Below are 19,038 nucleotides of genomic sequence, written 5' to 3'. Positions count from 1 at the left end.
AAAAAAAGGCGGTGTTTCTTTATTTCTATGCAACTCTTTCTTCCCCTTAATTTTTTTTTCTCCCTTTTTATTTGTTATTTACACTTCTTTCTTTCTTTATATATATACTCCTTTTATACCTTTTTTTTTCCTTTTTTTTTTCTTCTTATTATTGATACCCACTTTTTATATATATATGAAGCGCGTATTATATTATGGTTTAATTCTGTGGTGGTTTATTCAGTACAGTTTACAACAAGATACTTCTGACGATGGAAATGACGACGACGATAGTTGTGCTTACATCTCTGGTCAAAATTGTGACAACAATGGTATTTGCAAGTATTGTGCCATGTGTCTTCAAAGTTCTTGTATTTTAAGCAAATCCATTACCTCTAATCGTAACACACCAATATGCAACGCTACACAATTTGGAACAACGAACATATATGACTGGTACGGTTATTGTTTATCAAGTGGAAACGACAATAGTGGAGATTATTGTGCAACAAGTTCAGAATGTTATCAATATCGAAGAAACAGTAATGCATCTACTAATTATATATGGCAAAGTTTAACTTGTGATCCAAACAGTTGTCTACTTGTTACTGATAATGGTCAACCTGCTCCTACTCCTGGTGCCCTTCCACCAAATGACGATTCTTCTTCTTCTTCTTCTAATCAATATAATCCTGTTTCTTCTCATCATATCCCACAACCACCAACATCTCATTCTGAATCTGAAGAACACAATCCTACTGCCATTGCTCTTTCTGTTACTTGTACTTTGATTTTTGTTGGTATATTGGCTTGGCTTTTTCGACTTTGGAAACGCTCTAGATATTGGCCTCCTCCTTTTCTCAAACAAATATTACCTTCTTCTACATCATCATCATCAACCCATTCCATTCCTAATTCAGCACCACCTTCTTTTAGATCTACAACAATACCGGAAATGACATGTGTTACAACTTCTATTGAAGGAAGAAGACAACAACAACAACAACAACAACAACAACAACAACAATCCAATTCTTCTATTCGATCATCATCTAGATCATCTAGAGGTGGTGAGCCTTTACCTTCTTATTTTAGTCCTGATCCTTCTCCACCAAAATATGAACATGCCATTGTTACTCAAATAAGAGGATTATTAGAAGAAAGTCACTATCATCGTTATCAAACAGGTGCTTCATCATCATCTATGGATTGGGATAATCAACATTATGAAAGCAACTATGACGACAACGATAGTATGACGATGGATCATCATAGAAACGCATTACCACCACCAATGTGGGTTCCAGTTTATTTTGCACCAAATCATTCCTCTTTTTCTCTTGGAAGATTACGTCGTCATCCGCATCATCAACCTATGGTTCAACGTACAACATCAACTTCTGATAATCTATTCGATGATCAACACTCATTATCGGATGAAATGGATTTAGGATCAAATGATAGGAATCATCAATAAATGAACAAAGAGAAAAAAAAACAATCAACGTGGCTATGATGGAATGTTCCCCCTTTCCTTTTTTTTTTTTTTTTAGCATACATGTTTACATATATTCTCATTTTTATACATAGTTTTTTCTTCTTTTTTTTTTTTTTTTTTTTTTTTTTTTTTACCCGTGGATCATTTAGTGACTATAGTCTTTACGCATCCTATTTATATATATTATTATTATTATTATTATTTTACGGAAGAAAATAAAGAAAGGAGGTGTGTATGTATGGGTTGTACAATATACAAATGAATATGCATGATCAATATAGGTTTTCAAACTTGTCCTCCTTATTTTATAGAAAACAAACCAACGGCATAAAATTATAAATTCATAAGACGGTGATGAAATCGGTTTTTATAGAATGAACCAATCAAAATAGGATGCAAGTATCCTTTTTTTTTTTTCTTTATTCTTGGTTTTATTATCAAGTTGGATCTTTCCCAAGAAAAAAAAAAGAAATTCTTGTTTCATATATGAACAGTATTTGCATGATCATCTGGGTTTCAAACCAACGCGTCAAAACACTAGATTGTCGATCAATGACATCGTAAAAAAAAAAAAAAAAAAAAAAGATTTTCTTTATTGGTGTATATATATAATAAATTAATCAATAAAATATTTGAGAGGTTCATCACGAGTCCAGATAGCATTTTCAGGTTCAGTATGTAAAGAATAAAAATCTACTCGTCCATCATGATACTTATGAGCTCTAGCATGAATAAATTTATCATCATCCACTTCAATCTTTCCAAAATAATTCCATCCGTATGAGACTAAAAAAAAAAAAAAGGTCACTATTTTTGTCCTACCATTCATAATGCGCGCGTTTCAATTTCCCTTTTTCTATTATTGTTCCGTTTTACCTTCTTCTACTGCATATTGATAGAGCTTGTAGATAGTGATTTTTTCCAAATTATCAATTTCATGAAGATGATGAACTTGATCTTCATGACGAAGCTAATATATATATTAATAAAGAATCATTTCAGTTTACTTCATCATCATACTATATAAATATATTTTACCTTGTGAAGTTGAGCTACAACTTGTTCTTTGACTTGATGAAAAACAGCCTTAGCATCATCATCAGCAGGGAGAACAGGTCCCATATTATTATTTTGTTCACTAGACATGATATTGTTTGTATTAAAAAAAAAAATAAAAGAAAAAGAAAAAAAAAACGAGAAAGAAAAAGAAAAAGAAACGAAACAATTAAGTGCTGATGTCTTTTCTTTTTTAATATCGAAATTTTTTTTTTGTCATACGTAAACTTTTTAGATGAAATCTTTTAGTGTGATTTCATGCAGACTATTCTTTCATCATTGAAATTTTTTGATTGTATGGAAGATGAAGATGGTTGGGTAATTTTCTTTCCTAATTTAGATATCATCGTTTTACACTGTTATCCTTAGGAGTCAAAAAAAAAAAAGAAGTGCTACAATTTTTACGTGATACGAAAAAAGTTAAAAATAGTTTTGGTTTAGTAAAGTCAGCAAATATTTGATTTTTTTTTTTTTTTTTAGCTATTATAATCCATTGATATATTTGATATAAAAATCATTCATGAATCATATATATAAAAATAATAATAAAAATAATAATAACTCAGATACTTCTCCTTGATAATTATAATAGTAAAAAGAGAGTCTGGATTTAATATCTTGCAATCAAAAGAGGGTTTGCAATGTCAGCCAATCAAGATCAAACTTAGTTACACAAATATTCTACTATTATTTTTTATTTTTTATTTTTTATTTTTTTTTTTTTGTACCTTTTTTTTTTTCTTCTTTTTCTTTCTAATGATAATAAAGTTGCTGTTATGGCATCATATCAACCTTCTCATCATGAACAAAACCGCCATGAAAATTTAACTTCTTTATATGACGACTTGGACTCCTTTATACAAGAATTATCCTTTGACTCTCCTTCTTCACCTCTCAATAATAATTTTAGTACTGAAGCTTTTACAACTGAAATACAGGTAAAAAAAAAAGTTATTATTATTCTTTATTGTTATTATTAAACCTTTTTTTCTTTTCTATTCTATTCTTTTTTTTTCTCTCTCTCTCTCTCTTTATATATATATATATATTTATATCTATATATCATTAACAACAACAACAACAACAACAGCAACAAGAAGAAGAAGAAGACGACGAAGATCGTGTTTCAACATATGAAGAAGAATTCGACATTAGTACAAACTATCACCATGATAATGATCAACATGATACCTCTAGCTCTATCGAAGTAGAAACAGATAGTGCATCTAGTAGCAACAGTCAATTACATACTTGTATGATAGGACACAAACAGAAAGCCTCAGTGGACAATAATGACGAAGATAATGATAACAACAACAACAATAATAATAATGATAGTTCACCTATTCCTAGAGCAACTACTTCTACTCCTCAACAATCAACAAAAGCTTACCTTCTACGATCAACTTCCACCACTACTTCCAATTCTAGTAGCTCATCAGCAGGATCAAGTCCACTTTTGGCTCCTTCATCTTCTTCTTTGCTCAGCATTAGTCGTTCTACTTCTTTAGGTTCTTCAGCACCTCGTGAAAAATTACAACAAGTTACTGTAGACAAAAACACCGTAGTATTGACAACACGTACTAGTTCATTGACAAGAGAAGTCGCCATGTCCACTAAACGTTCTGATAGTATTTCAAGTAATCGTAGTCATCAATCACAACAAACTAATAGTACTCCTCTCCTGAGTCCTAGAATGTATTCCACTCCCAGCTCTCCTTTGGCAAGAATCATCGAATCCGAACCACCTACTATTCACGAACTTATGTATGGACCTTTTGACCCTGATGATGATACAATGACCTTTCCCAATTATGCATTACTTTCTGAATTAGCTACTCATTTTGTGGATCAAGTTAAAAGGGTAACTAAACGACGTAAAATATTTACAACAGCTGAATATCCAACTAGTTTCAATGGTGAAGAAGCAGTGGTAAGTTTTCTTTTTTATATATATATATATATATATATATATATATATTCATTTCTAATCTGATTTTATTTTCATTCTTTTAGGAAATCGTACGATCTATTTTACCTTCTGGTCTACCTTCCTCTCTCTACTTAAAAGTGACTCGGGCTTTGATGCATACGTCTCCTCCTGTTATTAGTCCAATCACCTATTCGGAAAAATCAGCACGACGGAACACTTTGTATAAAACCAATCATGAAGTCTATTTATTAGTCGATGATGAAATTCCTCAAGGTGTCTATACTCATCTCACTCGATGTTATACTCATTTTTGTTTACCTGGTCAAGGTGGTTGTTATGCTCCATGTTGTCCAAACAAACCCAAAACTGAAAAACTCGTAAGTGAAAAATGGTAATCAAATATGGATGAAGGTTAATAATCCTTTTTTTTATATTATTATTGTAACAAGAAACAAAATGGATTAGAAAGACGTGGATCAATGTCTTCATCAGTGGCATCATCTCATGATACGGTAAAAATAATAATAAAATATATATATATATATATGTGTCTATATCTCGATAGACATTCAACTTATCTATTCTTATTTCTATAGACAATGTCTCGTGCCTGGTCAGCAACGGTTGCAAAGGATGTACTTCAAAACACTCCTCCTTCAGAAATTGCAAGACAAGAAGCAATCCATGAACTTATTTATACCGAAGAAGATTATGTGCGCGATCTCAATTTGCTGGACGAGGTACAATATGAAATACAAAAAAAAAAAGAAAAAAAAAAAGAAAAAGATGATATCAAGAGAAAAAAAAACTAATACTTTTTTATTGTTATTATTATTACTAGTTGTTCGCCAAATCTTTACGTGAAGCTCAATGTATAGAACCTGAAAGACGGGATGCTTTCTGTGATAATGTATTCAATAATTATTTGGATCTTTTGGCTATACACAAAGACTTGTATCGGGATCTCCGGGATCATCAATCACTATGTCAAGCAAATAATGTATCTGGATTCGTCGACAAAATTGGGGATATCTTTTTACATCATTTACCACGATTCAAAGAAGCCTATCGACAGTATGGACCTCATGTTGTTTTATCGGAATATGCTATCAAGAAGGAAATGGTTAACAATATTCTTTTCCAAAACTTTGTACATGAACGGGAAAAACAAGCAGAAACACGAAAACTTCCTTTTCGCCATTTTATCATCTTGCCTGTCACTCGTTTACAACGTTATCCTCTACTGATCGGCGCCATTCTCAAGAAAACACCGGATGATCACCCTGATAAGGCTACTTTGACTGAATGCTCTGATATTTTACGACAAATTGCTACAGCGATGGATGAAGGTACGGTGGGTAGCAAAAATACTCTGCGTATTTATGAAATCAACGATCGTATTCGATGCAAACCAACTGAACCTCACGATCTCCAACTACTTGAACCTGGTCGATTGTTATTACATGAAGGGGCCTTATCACGACGCAATCATGTGGTAGTGGAATCAACTGAAATCTATGTCTTTTTATTCGATCATATGCTGGTGATGACACGACGAAAGAAAATGCAAGGCAACAATTCAAATAGCAAGATCTCTGATGATGAATACGAATATTTCATCTCCAAACGTCCCATACCCATGCCATTACTACATTTGGAAGAAGCAACAGAAGGATTCTCTTTGGGAATGCGATCTATGAGCAGTACATATTCAAGTACTGTCACTTCTCATACTGGAATGCTCGTCTCAGCAACATCATTTGGTAACAACAATCATCCTCTTTTATTTCATCATTTGGGTCGTTCTGGTGGTGATCATCTTTTATTTGCTGAAAATGCACAAGCTCGTCTCACTTGGAAGGAAAAGGTTGTGGAAGCAAAAGCGGTATTGGAAGAAAGAGATTTATCTCGTCAAGTATTTGAAATTAGATCTCTTAGTGATACTACTTTTAGAGGATCTGGTGGTCAAGTTCAATATGGCAAGGTGACATGTTCTGTACAATTTGGTAATAAAAAAAAAAGGAAAGGAAAGGGATGACAAAGAGACAGAAAAACTAATGAACTTTTTTTTTTCTATTTTGGTTTAATAGAAGGATCAAATGGGATTAGGATGATTGCAGTAGGAACAGTCGCTGGTGTATGGATGGGTATTGAAGGTGATACAAACAGTATTCGACAAGTTCTGGCACTTCCGGATGTTAATCAAATGGCAGTGATTCCTGAACCTCATATACTCATGATCTTGGCTGGTAAGTGATAATAATAAAAAAAAACAATCTATCCATATAATAAAAGAGGTTTGTTTTTTTTTTTCTTCTTCTTCTTAATCCATTTATTATTATTTCTTTTAGATAAAACGTTATATGCGTATGCATTAGAAGCATTGGATCCTACATCAAATAAAGAATCAAGTTATAAACCCAATCAAAAGGTAGCACAACATATTTCATATTTCAATGCGGGAACTTGTCATGGTCGACCTCTTGTGATTGCAATGAAGAAACGTGGATTGGATAGTCATTTCAAGGCTTATGAACCTGTGTGTGGAGATTTGCGTGATCCTGCAAATAGCAAATTCCTGGCAGCGAAGACTGGACTTTTCAGCAAGGTACCATCTTGGTTCAAGGTATACAAAGAATTCTATGTTGGAGCTGATTCATCTGCTGTGCATTTCTTGAAAGCTCGTATCGTTGTTGTTTGTCCCCGTGGGTTTGAAGTGATTGATCTGGAAAACTTGAGCATGAATCGAAATCTACCTGATATTCAACATCCTGATTTTGCTTTTGTACAACAACGTGCCGATCTCAAACCTCTTGGTTTATTCAAGTGCCGTCAACATTATTTATTGTGTTACGATGCTTTTGCATTTTTGGTGGATACTCATGGTTCCTTTGTACAAGAAGCTTATGCATGGATTGCCTGGGAAGGAACTCCTCAAGCTATTGCATTTTATTATCCCTATGTCGTTGCTTTTGATGCTCGATTTATTGAAATTCGTCATGTGGAAACTGTAAGTTCCTAAAAAAAAAAAAAAAAAAAAAAGATCATTCTCCATTTTATATATATATACTCATATGAAATTATTTTATTTTATTCATAGGGTGAGCTGGTTCAAATTCTTGCTGGTGTTCATATGCGATGTCTTCAATTTACAAACGATGCATTCTCTCCTGTGATTCATGGTTGTATGGCTCATCCTTTCAAACCTGATTATCAATATGTTTTCCAACTCATGGCCAATTTTGAACCTCCCACACTTAATCATTATCAACACTAGTTCCATCCACTAGAACGCCCGTATTATATCCATTGTCTTTATATATTCTACCTGGTTTTTTGTTATATGATCCAACTCTTCTTTTTATTTTGTTTCATGCATAATACAATCCATTCTTTTTTTAGACTATCCTTTCGTTTTTCCTCTCTTCTTTCTCTCTCTCTGTATAGTTACCATTTAACAAGTCATAATAATAAAAAAAAAAAAAGTGGTCATCTCCAAGTGAGGGTATACCATTGATTCCTTTTTATCTACAACTCTAATTGATGATTTTCATGAATTTGGATGGTTGATGCGTGTCATTCACTAGGACAGAGTGTCAAATAATAAAAAGTAATAATGATAGTGATGAAACAGAATATGACTTTATTAAAGAAGAATGTAATGATGATAACTAAGACTAACACTAAATACCAGTAAAGAGAATCATCAAAGAATAAACCATCACATTTTCAAAAATAGAATATCTAGAGGAAGATGCTAAGTATTGAAATAGTGTTTATTGTACATCAAATAAAAAAAGTGAGAGTGTCAAAAGAAGTGTTTAATATGTACAAATGCAAAAAAAAAAAAAAAAAAAAAAAAAAAAAAAAAAAATCATAAATAAAAATTTAAATCTAATTATATAGAATACAAATCTTTGGCACTCATGCCTGTCAAATTAAATCCTTGCATTTCCTTCTTCCCTTCCAGTTGTTGCAATTCTGTAGCCATGTCCTTGATGATTTTTCTTGTTTCATCCATTTTTTCTGTCAGTGTTGTTTGATCTAGATAAAAAAAAAAAGTATAATACATCAGTTCACAGTTACCCCCTTTGTTTGTTTTAACTTACCTTTTTCAATCACTTGTTGTGCTTCTTTGGTTGGTAATCTGATAAACATATCACCCAAGTTGATCCAAACTTTTTTTTCTAAAAAAAAAAAAGAGAATATAAAATTGAGTTATGCCTTTATATAACTGAAAAAAAAAAACCGTACCATCTTTCAAATTCTTTTTAAATTGGTTTAAAGCTTCTCGGTTACTATTACGTTTTCGATCATAATCTATCAGCTATAATAAATTCAACATGAAGAAAGTATATGTACGATTAATTCTTGTTATTTTGTATTCTTGGTCTTTGATATTACCATTTGCTTGTTAATAATGATCTCTTCAGCCAAATGTTCTTTTTTCGCAAATACTATTGAAAATAATAATAATAATAATAAAAAAAAAATAGACAAGTTTAGTATCCATCTTTGACTTGATTATGATATCAATACATTGTTCAATCTGCTGGCCCAATGAAGACATATTGGCAAAAAGTGAACAAGTGTGGAAGAAAAGGTCTTCTTGTAATATGCCCAAGTGACTGGATATTTGAAATGCCGACCTTTTTTTTTTCTCTCTCTTCCCCAAGCTATTTCTTTTTCTTCTTCTACTTGTTCTTTTACCCATTTTCAACCATCAAATACATTTATTTTATTTTAGTCTATTTTCAAACATGAGCGCAATACCTAAAGATACTATTAAGGTAATACTATGTGAACTAGTCACGTTAACTTTACTAACAGGTATCTTTTCTCTTTTTGTTTTTATTTGTTTGGAAAACAATGAATAGAATATAGGCGAATCACTCGGTATTTCGAATTTGAAAGACGATGTTGCAACTGCTTTAGGACAAGATGTTGATTATCGAGTTCAGGAACTTATTCAGGTAAAAAAAAAAAAAAAAAAAAAAAAAAAATAGAAGGAAAAATGATGCACTTTTTATTTTTTTTTTTTCTGGATAAACTATTTGACTGATCAAAATAATAAATAATATTGAAAATAATAACTTAGGAAGCAACCAAGTTTATGCGTCATTCCAAACGATCAAAACTTATGGTGGAAGATATCAATGCAGCATTACGCGTCAAGAATGTAGAACCATTATATGGATATGGTTATGGAGATGCCAGCAAATTCAGACGTACTACGGTCAACAATCAAAATATTTATTTCACAGAAGACGAAGAAGTGGATTTCGATACAATACTGAATAAACCTCTACCCAAGATCCCATTGGATGTTTCATTTACTGCACATTGGTTAGCTATTGAAGGTGTACAACCGGCTATTCCTCAAAATCCAACTCCAAGCGGTAAGTTGATTTATACTTTTTATTAAAACATATATATGAATTTCTTATTTTTTTCTATTAGATGCCAAATCTGATTTATTGACCAAAAAGACAAAGACACAAACTACAACGAACGGTATATCAACAGATCAAGTCGATGTCAAACCTCTTGTCAAGCATATATTATCCAAGGAACTCCAAATGTATTTTGAACGGATCACCGATGCGATTGTCAGCGAAGATGAACGACTACGATCCCAAGCATTTGAAAGTTTACGGAATGATCCCGGATTACATCAACTTTTACCATACTTTGTGCAACATATTCAAAAGAAGGTGATTCAAAATCATAAGAATCTAGATGTATTGGATGCCATGTTATCAACGGTTTATTCCATATTGAATAATAAACATTTATTCGTGGAACCCTACGTAAGTTGATAATAAAAAAACATAATTTGATTCATCCTATTTACTTTTCTTTTTTTAATATATGTATAGTTACATCAATTGATCCCATCTATTTTATCATGTTTGGTTGGTCGAACTATTTGTGAAGAACCTTTGGAACAAGATCACTGGAGTACACGTGATAGAGCAGCATCTTTGATTGCATCTATCTGTCATCAATATGGAAAATCATATCATACCTTACAACCACGTATTGCCAAAGCTTTACTACGCGCATTCTTGGATCCAACAAAACCTCTGACAACACAATATGGTGCAATCAAGGGACTCTCTCAACTAGGAACAGAAGTCACTCGTGTACTTGTGGTGCCCAATATCAAGTTTTATGATCAAAATTGTTTACAACATGCTCTTAGTAGTACAAGTCCATTGAAATTGGAAGGTGCTAGGAAATGCCAAGAAGCTTTAGTGGTAAATTAAAAAAAAAAAAAAAAAAAAAGAAAACAAAGATGGATTCATTTTTTTTTTTTTTTTTTTTTTTGGTAGGATACATTATTACAAATCTCAAAGGAAGCGAAAGAGACTGCTCTACAAGAACAAATAAAATTAGGATCCGAAATGGAAGATGGTGAAACAGCCTCTGAACAAGACCAGGCCAAGTTACTTGAACATGTTGGGACTTTGGTTGGACAACCATTTTTAGAAAAAGAACAAGGAAAAATAGCTATTAAGGATATTTTGGAACATTTACAATAAGTTTATTTATAGAATTTGATCAATAAAACTTGTTGAAATAATAAAAAAAGGGATTGTTTCTAAAATGAATTTATTATTAATGTGAGAATGCAAAATGTAATATCATGGAAGTGTTTGGCCGACACAAAAGGGGGGAGTTAAAAAAGAGTGAAACGTTCTAGGATGACTTATTTTTCTTGAAAACTAGATGATTCATTCTTTACCATACAACAAAAAAAGCAAGCCAATAAACTAAAAAAAAAAAATAAGTCAGTTTTCTAAACATGGATAATCTTCTTCTTATTTACCATCCAATACAACATGGATACTTGTCAGAAGCAATACCATGTTGTTGAACAACTACTGTTTCAGGATTTGGAGTGGGTGTATAGTCTATATGTATATGAACCTTAGTAGGCGGTGATTCAATGATGTCTTTTTTTTTTTTTTACTTTGTACATAAAGACTGGTACGTCTAGGTTCTGGTTGAGGTGTATAATATCTAACGGGTATATTGGGTTCGGATTTCTTTAACGTATTTTGGGATAATGATTCTTCTTTTTGTTCAAAATTTGTTGTCAATTCCATAGGAGTCGTTTGTACTTTAAGAAAACCATAAAGAGAAAGAAAAAAAAAAAAAGAGAGAGAGAGAAAAAAAAAAAATAGAAAAAGGCTTTTTTTTATTATTATTATCATTAAAGTTTTTTTTTTTAAAAAAAAATAATAAACAAAACTAGCTAACTAACTAAGATTCAGGTCATTCAATATCGACGGTCTCTTGATCCTCTATATTCACTTTGACGATCCCTAGTAACACTTGGACTTCTTCGTCGTTGTCGCCGTCTTCTATCATCATCACTACTATCATCATCACTGTATCGAGAACGTCTATCATCGCGAGATCGGCTACGTTCGTATCGTCGTCGTCGTCGTTCATAATCATCCAATTCATCCCGTTCCTCCCGTCGTCTATGACTATCATGTCGACGTCGAGACCGTCTTTCATAATCATCTAACTCATCACGTTCATCTCGTCGTTTGCTGTCATGTCGACGACGATGATAAGGACTTGGACTTCTTCGGCGATGGCGACGAGAGGGGCTACGACTACGATCACGACGACTAGATCGAGAAGGTGAGCGAGATCGTGATCGACGACTGGTAATTCCTTGATCACCCTTTGTATCTCTATATAAAAGAAATATTAACATTCTCTGAAAATCATAAAAAAAAAAAAATCATCATCTTTATTTTCCTACCTTGTCTTTTCTTTGTCGTAAGCAATCAACATTTGTTCCAAATCACGAGCAATAGGTACAGGGATACGAGGTAGCATGGTTCCAAAATACTTTTGTTCAGTTAACAGCATACGACACAATCCACCAATTGTCCTATTAAAAAATCATATGAGTAAATATATATATATATATATATTGAAAGCTAATTCACTTACATCATATGAGGTTTGGGACCATTGGCAACATTGATTTCTTCTTCATCATCCAAATAGTATCCAAGCCAATCCCATAATTGGGCGGGTGCACAAACATAACGCAAATACATGAATCCAACAGCACGAATATATCTAAATATAAGAAAATATGGTTACTACAATCAAAGTGTGTAAAAGACAAAAAATATATATTTTTTTTTCTTCTTACACAGAATCTTTATGATCAATCATATGTTCCAATTGTTTGATAGTAAGTCGCATAGTCCATAACTTGTATAAACAACAAAATGCAGTGGAAGGAGTTGTTCCAGTCACAAAAGGTGCCATATTCGTCACTAAAAAAAAAAAAAAAATTATACAAGTAAATAAAAAAAAAATAGTCTTTATAGTTTTGTTTTCTTAAGATATGTCTGATCATGTAACATCATTCCACATGTCACCACATAAACATCTTACAAAGTAAATTGGTAGCGAGCCAGTACCTTCGTTGTATATTTCGTTGATGACTTCATGAAAGGTAGATTTTTCACTACAAGTAATAATAAAATTATTAATATGTATAAATGTAAGATAAAACTTTGAACTTACTATAGAGCTTTGAAATAACGCGATTCTAAAATATTTTGATATATAATTGGGTTCATATTCATGGTTTCTTCATTGCCCCATGTTTCAAGTCTATTGGCTTCACTCATACTGACATGTACATATAAAAAAAAAAAAGAAAAGGAGAAAGAAAAAAAAAGAAGGTAGAAGAAAAAAAAATTCATTCCTTTTGATATACAACTCCGCTTTTTTTTTTCTTTTTTTCTTTTTTTTTTTTTTTACGTCTTGACCATGCAACAATTTCTCACTTGGTGTCAGGAGCAGGGGATACGTTATAACAATGTCGACATCAAACAAACAGACTATGCTGGACACGGTTTATTCCTCAATTCGACTTGGAACGACTCTACTTCTTCCCTTGTTCATATTCCACAAAACCTTGTATTGACAGCTTCCACATTATTGACATTATCAACCAAATTTGTTAACGTTTTGGATACTGCTTTATCACCTTCTACGCTTCCTTTGGACCAACGTATTCAATTACCTGGGAATGATAGAACAAGTTTACGTTTATTTTTGGCATACGAAATAAATCAGGACAAAAAACAAAATAACGAATCTTCTTTTTGGCAACATTATATTCACAGTCTTCCTAGTCTTTCCTTCTTTCAAGAAAACCATGTACTCTTCTTGGACCCTGACGATCTTTTATTTCAACTTTTAGAAGGAACAAGTATAGCCTCGTCAATCCGTGCAAAACAAGCAAGTCTGAAACGTGAATGGGATCATTTACACGCTCTATGGGATATGACATTTGAAGATTGGCTTTTGGCAGATACTCTCTTCTGGTCACGCGTAGTAAGATTGACGAATGGTGACACCAACAATGATGATGATGATGATGGTACTGGTGATCTTGCATTAATTCCATTTTTTGATTTGGCTAATCATAGCACCCAACCAACGATACGATGGCAACTCTCGAATGATGGACTTGATCTTGTACCTTTTGATGTGCCCATACGTGATGGTACTGAACTTTGTTTATCCTATGGACAAAAACCAAATCAAGAATTACTCTTTTTACATGGATTTACTTTGGAAGACAATCCAGTGGTAGGACAAACTACTTTTTCTTTGTCTCCCTTTTTGAACCCTGGTATGGATGAAGAAAGTGCTCTCAAATGTCAATGGCTTCAACAATTGGACCAATTCAAACCTTTATTGGTATTGACCCAACCCTCACAATCTGGTTTATTTGGACAGACAGGTTGGACTTTTGAATCTATATGTATGATGTATCTGGCAGCATTGGATCAAGATGATAGTCTCGAAATGGAACTTGCCGATGATGATGATACATCATGTCAATTAGAACAACTCAACCTATCTTCAGCAACAACAACAACAGAAACAAAAACAGAATCATCTTCAGTACAACTATCTTTGGAAGGAAAGAAATTAACAACATGGAATGATTTGTCGTCAGCAGTGGAAGTTTTACCTCATGCACCTGTGATTCAACTGCGAGTGGTGATGATGTTATTAGATGCATCTCGATATCATTTACAACAAATATCAGACCACGACACGATATTGGAAGAAAGTGACGATCTATCTGAACGCAATCTCACTTGTCATATTGTACGATACAGAGATGAAGAACGACAACGATTACAACAATCTGTGGATTCATTATCTCAATTATCTGAAGAGTTGATGCAAAACCCAGTAGTCAAGGATTATTTAGATGCTATGAATGCTGATGATGATAGTTAGATTTATACCTATATTATCAATAAAATGTCGATTTCGCATGAAAGAGCATTTAGTCTCCGTTTATTTGAATTCCTTTTTTTTTTTTTTTCTTATTGGTTCTTGTTTCTTTTTTTCCATTCTTTTTCTTTTTTTTTTTTTTTTTTTTTTTTTTTTTTATAATTACCATGTCTGACTACATTGGAAGTCCTAACACTGAAGATCCTACTGCTGATTTTCTTGCTCGTGAACGTGCAGCTTTGGGTGAAGATGCCGATTTCTTCACAGACGATCATGTGGCAATAACTCCATTACCACCGGGAATATCATCGCCTTCGTTTCTTGAATCACCTGCACTTCCTTCACCTACTGGTATCTTATCTCCTAGTTCAGCTACATTAAACACAGAAGATCTCATTCAACAAAGCAACCAAGTGTCTCAATTTGAAACAAGTTATCCCAACCCTGATGAATTGGAATCCTCTCAGGTAAAGGAGATCTTCCAACAATAGTCAAAACTCATTCATTCTTTTTTTTTTTCTTCTTTTTCTTCTTTTTCTTCTTCTTCTGCTTCTTTATTCATAGGCATTCCAACAAGCCATGTTACCCGATGAAGAACCAGAAACTGTCAGGTATTACTAAAAAAAGAAAAAGTTGTATTTGTTGCTTGATTCAAAAAAAAAAAAAAAAATATATGTTTTGTATCTAGGCAATGGCGTGAAAAACAAAACGAAATCCTAGCCGAACGTGATCAACAGGCTGAAAAGAAAAGACAGGAAATTATTCAACAAGCTCATACAGATATCGACAGGTTTTATGAGGAATACAATGAAAAGAAACAACAATCTATTGAAAGAAACAGGTAAAATCAATCAAAAGCTTGTGATAAAAATGAATACTGATGATATTTTGTTCTAGGCAACGTGAAGAAGAAAGACAAAAAGAAAAAGATGATTTGACAACAGGTACTAACATTTGGGAACGTACTCTCAAGGAAATCAATAATACAAGAGGATCATCAAAGGATAGTAACGTAGCTCGTATGAAGGAAATCATGGTTGAATTGAAGAAATCAAAAGATGCCCCTGGAAACCTGGTTTAATATAGTTTGTTTAAATACATATATTAATTTTTTAATAAAGTTTTTATCTTATAGTATTTTATCATCAAATATCCTTCTTTGACCAAAAATAGAAATAATATCTATTTATTTTATGAATACTTTATTGACATATAACACTAAAATTATAAAATCAGTTTGTTAGTCAATTAGATGAATAGATGCTTTTATTGATCATGAATATAATAGAAGAATCTTTTCATTTAAAAGAGGGAACTGTTTTACTATTGGGATAACAAAGCAGTTCGTTCCAAAGCGGTCATTCAAAAGGAACAATTCATTCATTCATTTTTTGTCCTTGGCATTTTTTTTTTTCCAAATTGTTCTTTTCTTTTTTTATTTCCTTCTACTTTTTTTTTTTTTTTATTATTGTTTCTGTTGTCAGTTTGCTGAAATGAACGCGAACGAAACGGATCCTTCAATGCCTTTACCAGATGAACCCATGGAAGAAGAAATGTACTCGGCGTGGGCACTTTTGATTCTTATGACTCTTTTGATTGGTGCACTTTGGGCAAGTTACTACTTACAACTTCGAAAAATCCGAGCAATACATGAAACGGTGATATCTATTATGGCTGGTACTTCACTTTTTCAGCTATTTGACTTTTCACTTATTTTAATTCATATATTGTCTTCTTTTATATTATAGGAATGATTGTTGGCTTGATCATCAAACTATCTCCGGGAACTATTATCCAAAAAATGATGCAATTCAATCAAGGTTATTTTTTCAACTTACTACTTCCACCCATTATTCTCAATTCTGGCTATGAATTGAAAAGGGTAAGTTATAGAATACACCAACTTATATATAAAACTTATGGTTTTCTTTATTACTTTCTTTTTAGAGGAACTTTTTCTTCAACTTTGGAACTATTTTGACTTTTGCCATGGTGGGAACCTTCATTGCAGCTGTTGTTACTGGGTAATTTATATATAAATATATTTATAGATATGATGATAAATAGTATTGATTAATTTATATATATATCTATATTTTAGGATGCTAACCTTTTTGTTCGCATTGCTTCATTTGGAAGGGATCAATATTAGTTTCTTGGATAGTATGATATTTGGATCTATATTATCAGCAACTGATCCTGTTACCATTCTTGCCATCTTTTCTCAATTACATGTGGATCCTCAATTATTTTCCATTATCTCTGGTGAATCTCTACTCAATGATGCTGTTGCTATTGTATTATCAGAGTAATTTTTTTTTCTTTAATCATCATTATCTATATTTACTAATAATATCGTTCCTTTTTTCCTTTTATTCTTTTTTTAGAACTTTACGAAAATTCCGTGGTCAAGATTTGCATGCTGTCAATATATTCAAAGGTATTGGTCTTTTTTTGGGTGTATTTTCAGCCTCCACCTTTATTGGTATACTCTTTGGTATAGGAGTGGCTCTGATGCTCAAGTACTCCCAACTTTATCGATTACCAAATATTGAAGCTTGTTTGATCAGTTTGATGGCTTACAGTAGTTACCTTTTCTCAAACGCTGCTCAAATGTCTGGTATTGTCACTCTTCTTTTTACTGGTATTACACTCAAGCATTATGCCTACGACAATATGTCTCTACGAACCAAACGCGCTACACGTTATGTCTTTCAAATTTTGTCGCAACTGTCGGAAAACTTTATCTTTATCTATCTTGGAGTCAATCTATTTACACAAACAGAATTGGATTACAAACCCATTTTTATAATGATGACTACAGTAAGAAATAAATGAAAGAATAAAAAGAAAGATAAAATGAAGCTCATTGATCCTTTTTTTTTTTTTTTATCTACAGGTTTTTATCTGTGTTGCACGTTATTTATCGGTAGCCCCTATATCGTTTATCATCAACGGAATATGTCGAGCAGTAGGAAAACCCGAAATATTACCAAGATCTCATCAACTAATGCTTTTCTGGGCGGGTTTAAGAGGAGCAGTGGCTTTTGCTTTGGCTTCAAGTCTTTCTGGAGAAAGTGGATCAGCTATGAGAACAACTATTTTGGCAGTGGTTGTCCTTACCGTTCTTATATTTGGCGGTACCACCAATCGTATGCTTCAAGTATTGGAAATCAAAACTGGTGTAGTAGAACCTGATGATTCTTGTAGTGAAGATGAAGAAGATGTGGATCCTCAACATTGGGAAACCCGGAACAATATTAGACGACGAGGACGACGACGACAATTATCAATTTCACAACGACAACAACAAAATGATCAAAGTCGATCTTCTTCTCAAGAACATTTATTAGATATGAATGGTGGCAACGCTATATATGATGATGATGATGATATGGATTTAGAGGAGGAGGAGGATTACATGGTGAATTCTTCTCAACGACAATATCGGCAAGAACAGACTGATGTTTCTATTGGTGGTTTACTCTCTGGGCCTCTTGGTACACCTATTCCTGAACCGGATCAACCTCATTGGTTCATGTCATTTGATGAGAAATGGCTAAAACCTCTATTGACCAAGAAACATGTGCAGGCACGAAACCAAACGTTGGCGGAATATTGGCGAGAAAAACGTAAGAAAATGGAACGAGAAAATCAAAATATGTTGGCAGGTATCCGTGGCATTCAATTTAGAAATAATGGATATCGACAACAAGAACAAGATGCTATGACATTGAAATCGGTTCATGGTACAACTGGCTATGATGATGGTATTCAACAACAACAACAACAACAAGATACTAATGAATGGGAACAACAAGCTTCAGATAGGAGTATTTTCAATACACCTTCGACAAATAGCAAACTTGTTATTGGTTCTGGACGTGTCTTTGGTCGATCTCCTTCAACTCCTCCTGATGTATAAATAAATTCCTTAGTTTCATTAATATGTTTTTTTTTTATTCCTTTGTATATCTCTTCTTTCCCTTGATTTAGTTTAGTTATCATACCCATATTACACTCATACAATAAACAAGATCTCGATAATTTTTTTTTTTGGATGATATTTCCGCGCTTGTATGAGTTTTTTTTGCATGAAAATGGCAAGATTGTCTTGGCTTTGGAATCCGAACGTAACACCACTTCTTTGGAACACCGAGGCTTACACAAACCAAAACGAAAAAAAAAAAAAGGATGAACGGGAGTCAAAGTTAGAAATATGCAAATGATTCTGAAACCGGAAGACTTTATCAAATATGATTGACATTTT

The 19,038-nt window shown here is 32.8% G+C and overlaps 8 protein-coding genes across 8 annotated transcripts; 5 read left to right on the top strand and 3 right to left on the bottom strand.

The window, feature by feature from the left end:
* Window positions 1-73: 73 nt before the first annotated feature.
* On the top strand, window positions 74-1,524 carry BX664DRAFT_147219 (uncharacterized protein; the record flags this gene model as incomplete). Its single annotated transcript, XM_051539883.1, has 1 exon — window positions 74-1,524. A coding segment is annotated over one exon (1,383 nt), but the record flags the coding sequence as incomplete, so codon positions are not given.
* A 523-nt stretch (window positions 1,525-2,047) lies between these two features.
* Window positions 2,048-2,675, bottom strand: BX664DRAFT_334522 (uncharacterized protein). Its single transcript, XM_051545718.1, has 3 exons — window positions 2,516-2,675; window positions 2,354-2,447; window positions 2,048-2,263 (listed from the first exon to the last, which is right to left on the bottom strand). Exons 1-3 carry the CDS (start codon window positions 2,621-2,623, stop codon window positions 2,094-2,096), a joined length of 372 nt encoding a protein of 123 aa, XP_051400868.1. The 5' UTR covers window positions 2,624-2,675; the 3' UTR covers window positions 2,048-2,093.
* A 575-nt stretch (window positions 2,676-3,250) lies between these two features.
* BX664DRAFT_334519 (CNH domain-containing protein) lies at window positions 3,251-8,001 on the top strand. Its single transcript, XM_051545717.1, has 9 exons — window positions 3,251-3,471; window positions 3,624-4,466; window positions 4,550-4,843; window positions 4,916-4,978; window positions 5,063-5,206; window positions 5,308-6,472; window positions 6,557-6,715; window positions 6,818-7,476; window positions 7,567-8,001. The coding sequence occupies exons 1-9, from the start codon at window positions 3,310-3,312 to the stop codon at window positions 7,741-7,743; spliced, it is 3,666 nt and encodes a 1,221-aa protein (XP_051400867.1). The 5' UTR covers window positions 3,251-3,309; the 3' UTR covers window positions 7,744-8,001.
* Window positions 8,002-8,341: 340 nt separating this feature from the next.
* Window positions 8,342-9,058, bottom strand: BX664DRAFT_386418 (uncharacterized protein). Its single transcript, XM_051549325.1, has 5 exons — window positions 9,006-9,058; window positions 8,871-8,923; window positions 8,721-8,793; window positions 8,576-8,653; window positions 8,342-8,510 (listed from the first exon to the last, which is right to left on the bottom strand). Exons 1-5 carry the CDS (start codon window positions 9,034-9,036, stop codon window positions 8,365-8,367), a joined length of 381 nt encoding a protein of 126 aa, XP_051400866.1. The 5' UTR covers window positions 9,037-9,058; the 3' UTR covers window positions 8,342-8,364.
* A 118-nt stretch (window positions 9,059-9,176) lies between these two features.
* On the top strand, window positions 9,177-11,062 carry BX664DRAFT_281420 (transcription initiation factor TFIID subunit 6). The gene is made up of 6 exons (XM_051541520.1): window positions 9,177-9,256; window positions 9,344-9,439; window positions 9,565-9,865; window positions 9,927-10,276; window positions 10,346-10,726; window positions 10,802-11,062. The coding sequence occupies exons 1-6, from the start codon at window positions 9,227-9,229 to the stop codon at window positions 11,009-11,011; spliced, it is 1,368 nt and encodes a 455-aa protein (XP_051400865.1). The 5' UTR covers window positions 9,177-9,226; the 3' UTR covers window positions 11,012-11,062.
* A 661-nt stretch (window positions 11,063-11,723) lies between these two features.
* On the bottom strand, window positions 11,724-13,162 carry BX664DRAFT_334510 (PRP38 family-domain-containing protein). The gene is made up of 6 exons (XM_051545716.1): window positions 13,032-13,162; window positions 12,926-12,972; window positions 12,652-12,778; window positions 12,444-12,575; window positions 12,250-12,381; window positions 11,724-12,178 (listed from the first exon to the last, which is right to left on the bottom strand). The coding sequence occupies exons 1-6, from the start codon at window positions 13,136-13,138 to the stop codon at window positions 11,752-11,754; spliced, it is 972 nt and encodes a 323-aa protein (XP_051400864.1). The 5' UTR covers window positions 13,139-13,162; the 3' UTR covers window positions 11,724-11,751.
* A 118-nt stretch (window positions 13,163-13,280) lies between these two features.
* BX664DRAFT_298163 (uncharacterized protein) lies at window positions 13,281-14,818 on the top strand (the record flags this gene model as incomplete). Its single annotated transcript, XM_051542265.1, has 2 exons — window positions 13,281-14,319; window positions 14,416-14,818. 2 exons carry the CDS (start codon window positions 13,281-13,283, stop codon window positions 14,769-14,771), a joined length of 1,395 nt encoding a protein of 464 aa, XP_051400863.1. The 3' UTR covers window positions 14,772-14,818.
* Window positions 14,819-14,935: 117 nt separating this feature from the next.
* BX664DRAFT_350356 (Sodium/hydrogen exchanger family-domain-containing protein) lies at window positions 14,936-18,693 on the top strand (the record flags this gene model as incomplete). Its single annotated transcript, XM_051547625.1, has 10 exons — window positions 14,936-15,235; window positions 15,333-15,379; window positions 15,457-15,609; window positions 15,666-15,843; window positions 16,253-16,445; window positions 16,517-16,650; window positions 16,716-16,792; window positions 16,870-17,076; window positions 17,156-17,591; window positions 17,668-18,693. 10 exons carry the CDS (start codon window positions 14,936-14,938, stop codon window positions 18,691-18,693), a joined length of 2,751 nt encoding a protein of 916 aa, XP_051400862.1.
* Window positions 18,694-19,038: the final 345 nt, after the last annotated feature.

The sequence above is a fragment of the Halteromyces radiatus genome (assembly GCF_025201355.1).
Source record: "Halteromyces radiatus strain CBS 162.75 chromosome Unknown BX664scaffold_4, whole genome shotgun sequence".
NCBI lineage: Eukaryota > Fungi > Mucoromycota > Mucoromycetes > Mucorales > Cunninghamellaceae > Halteromyces > Halteromyces radiatus.
This window is presented reverse-complemented; position numbering and strand designations above follow the sequence as displayed.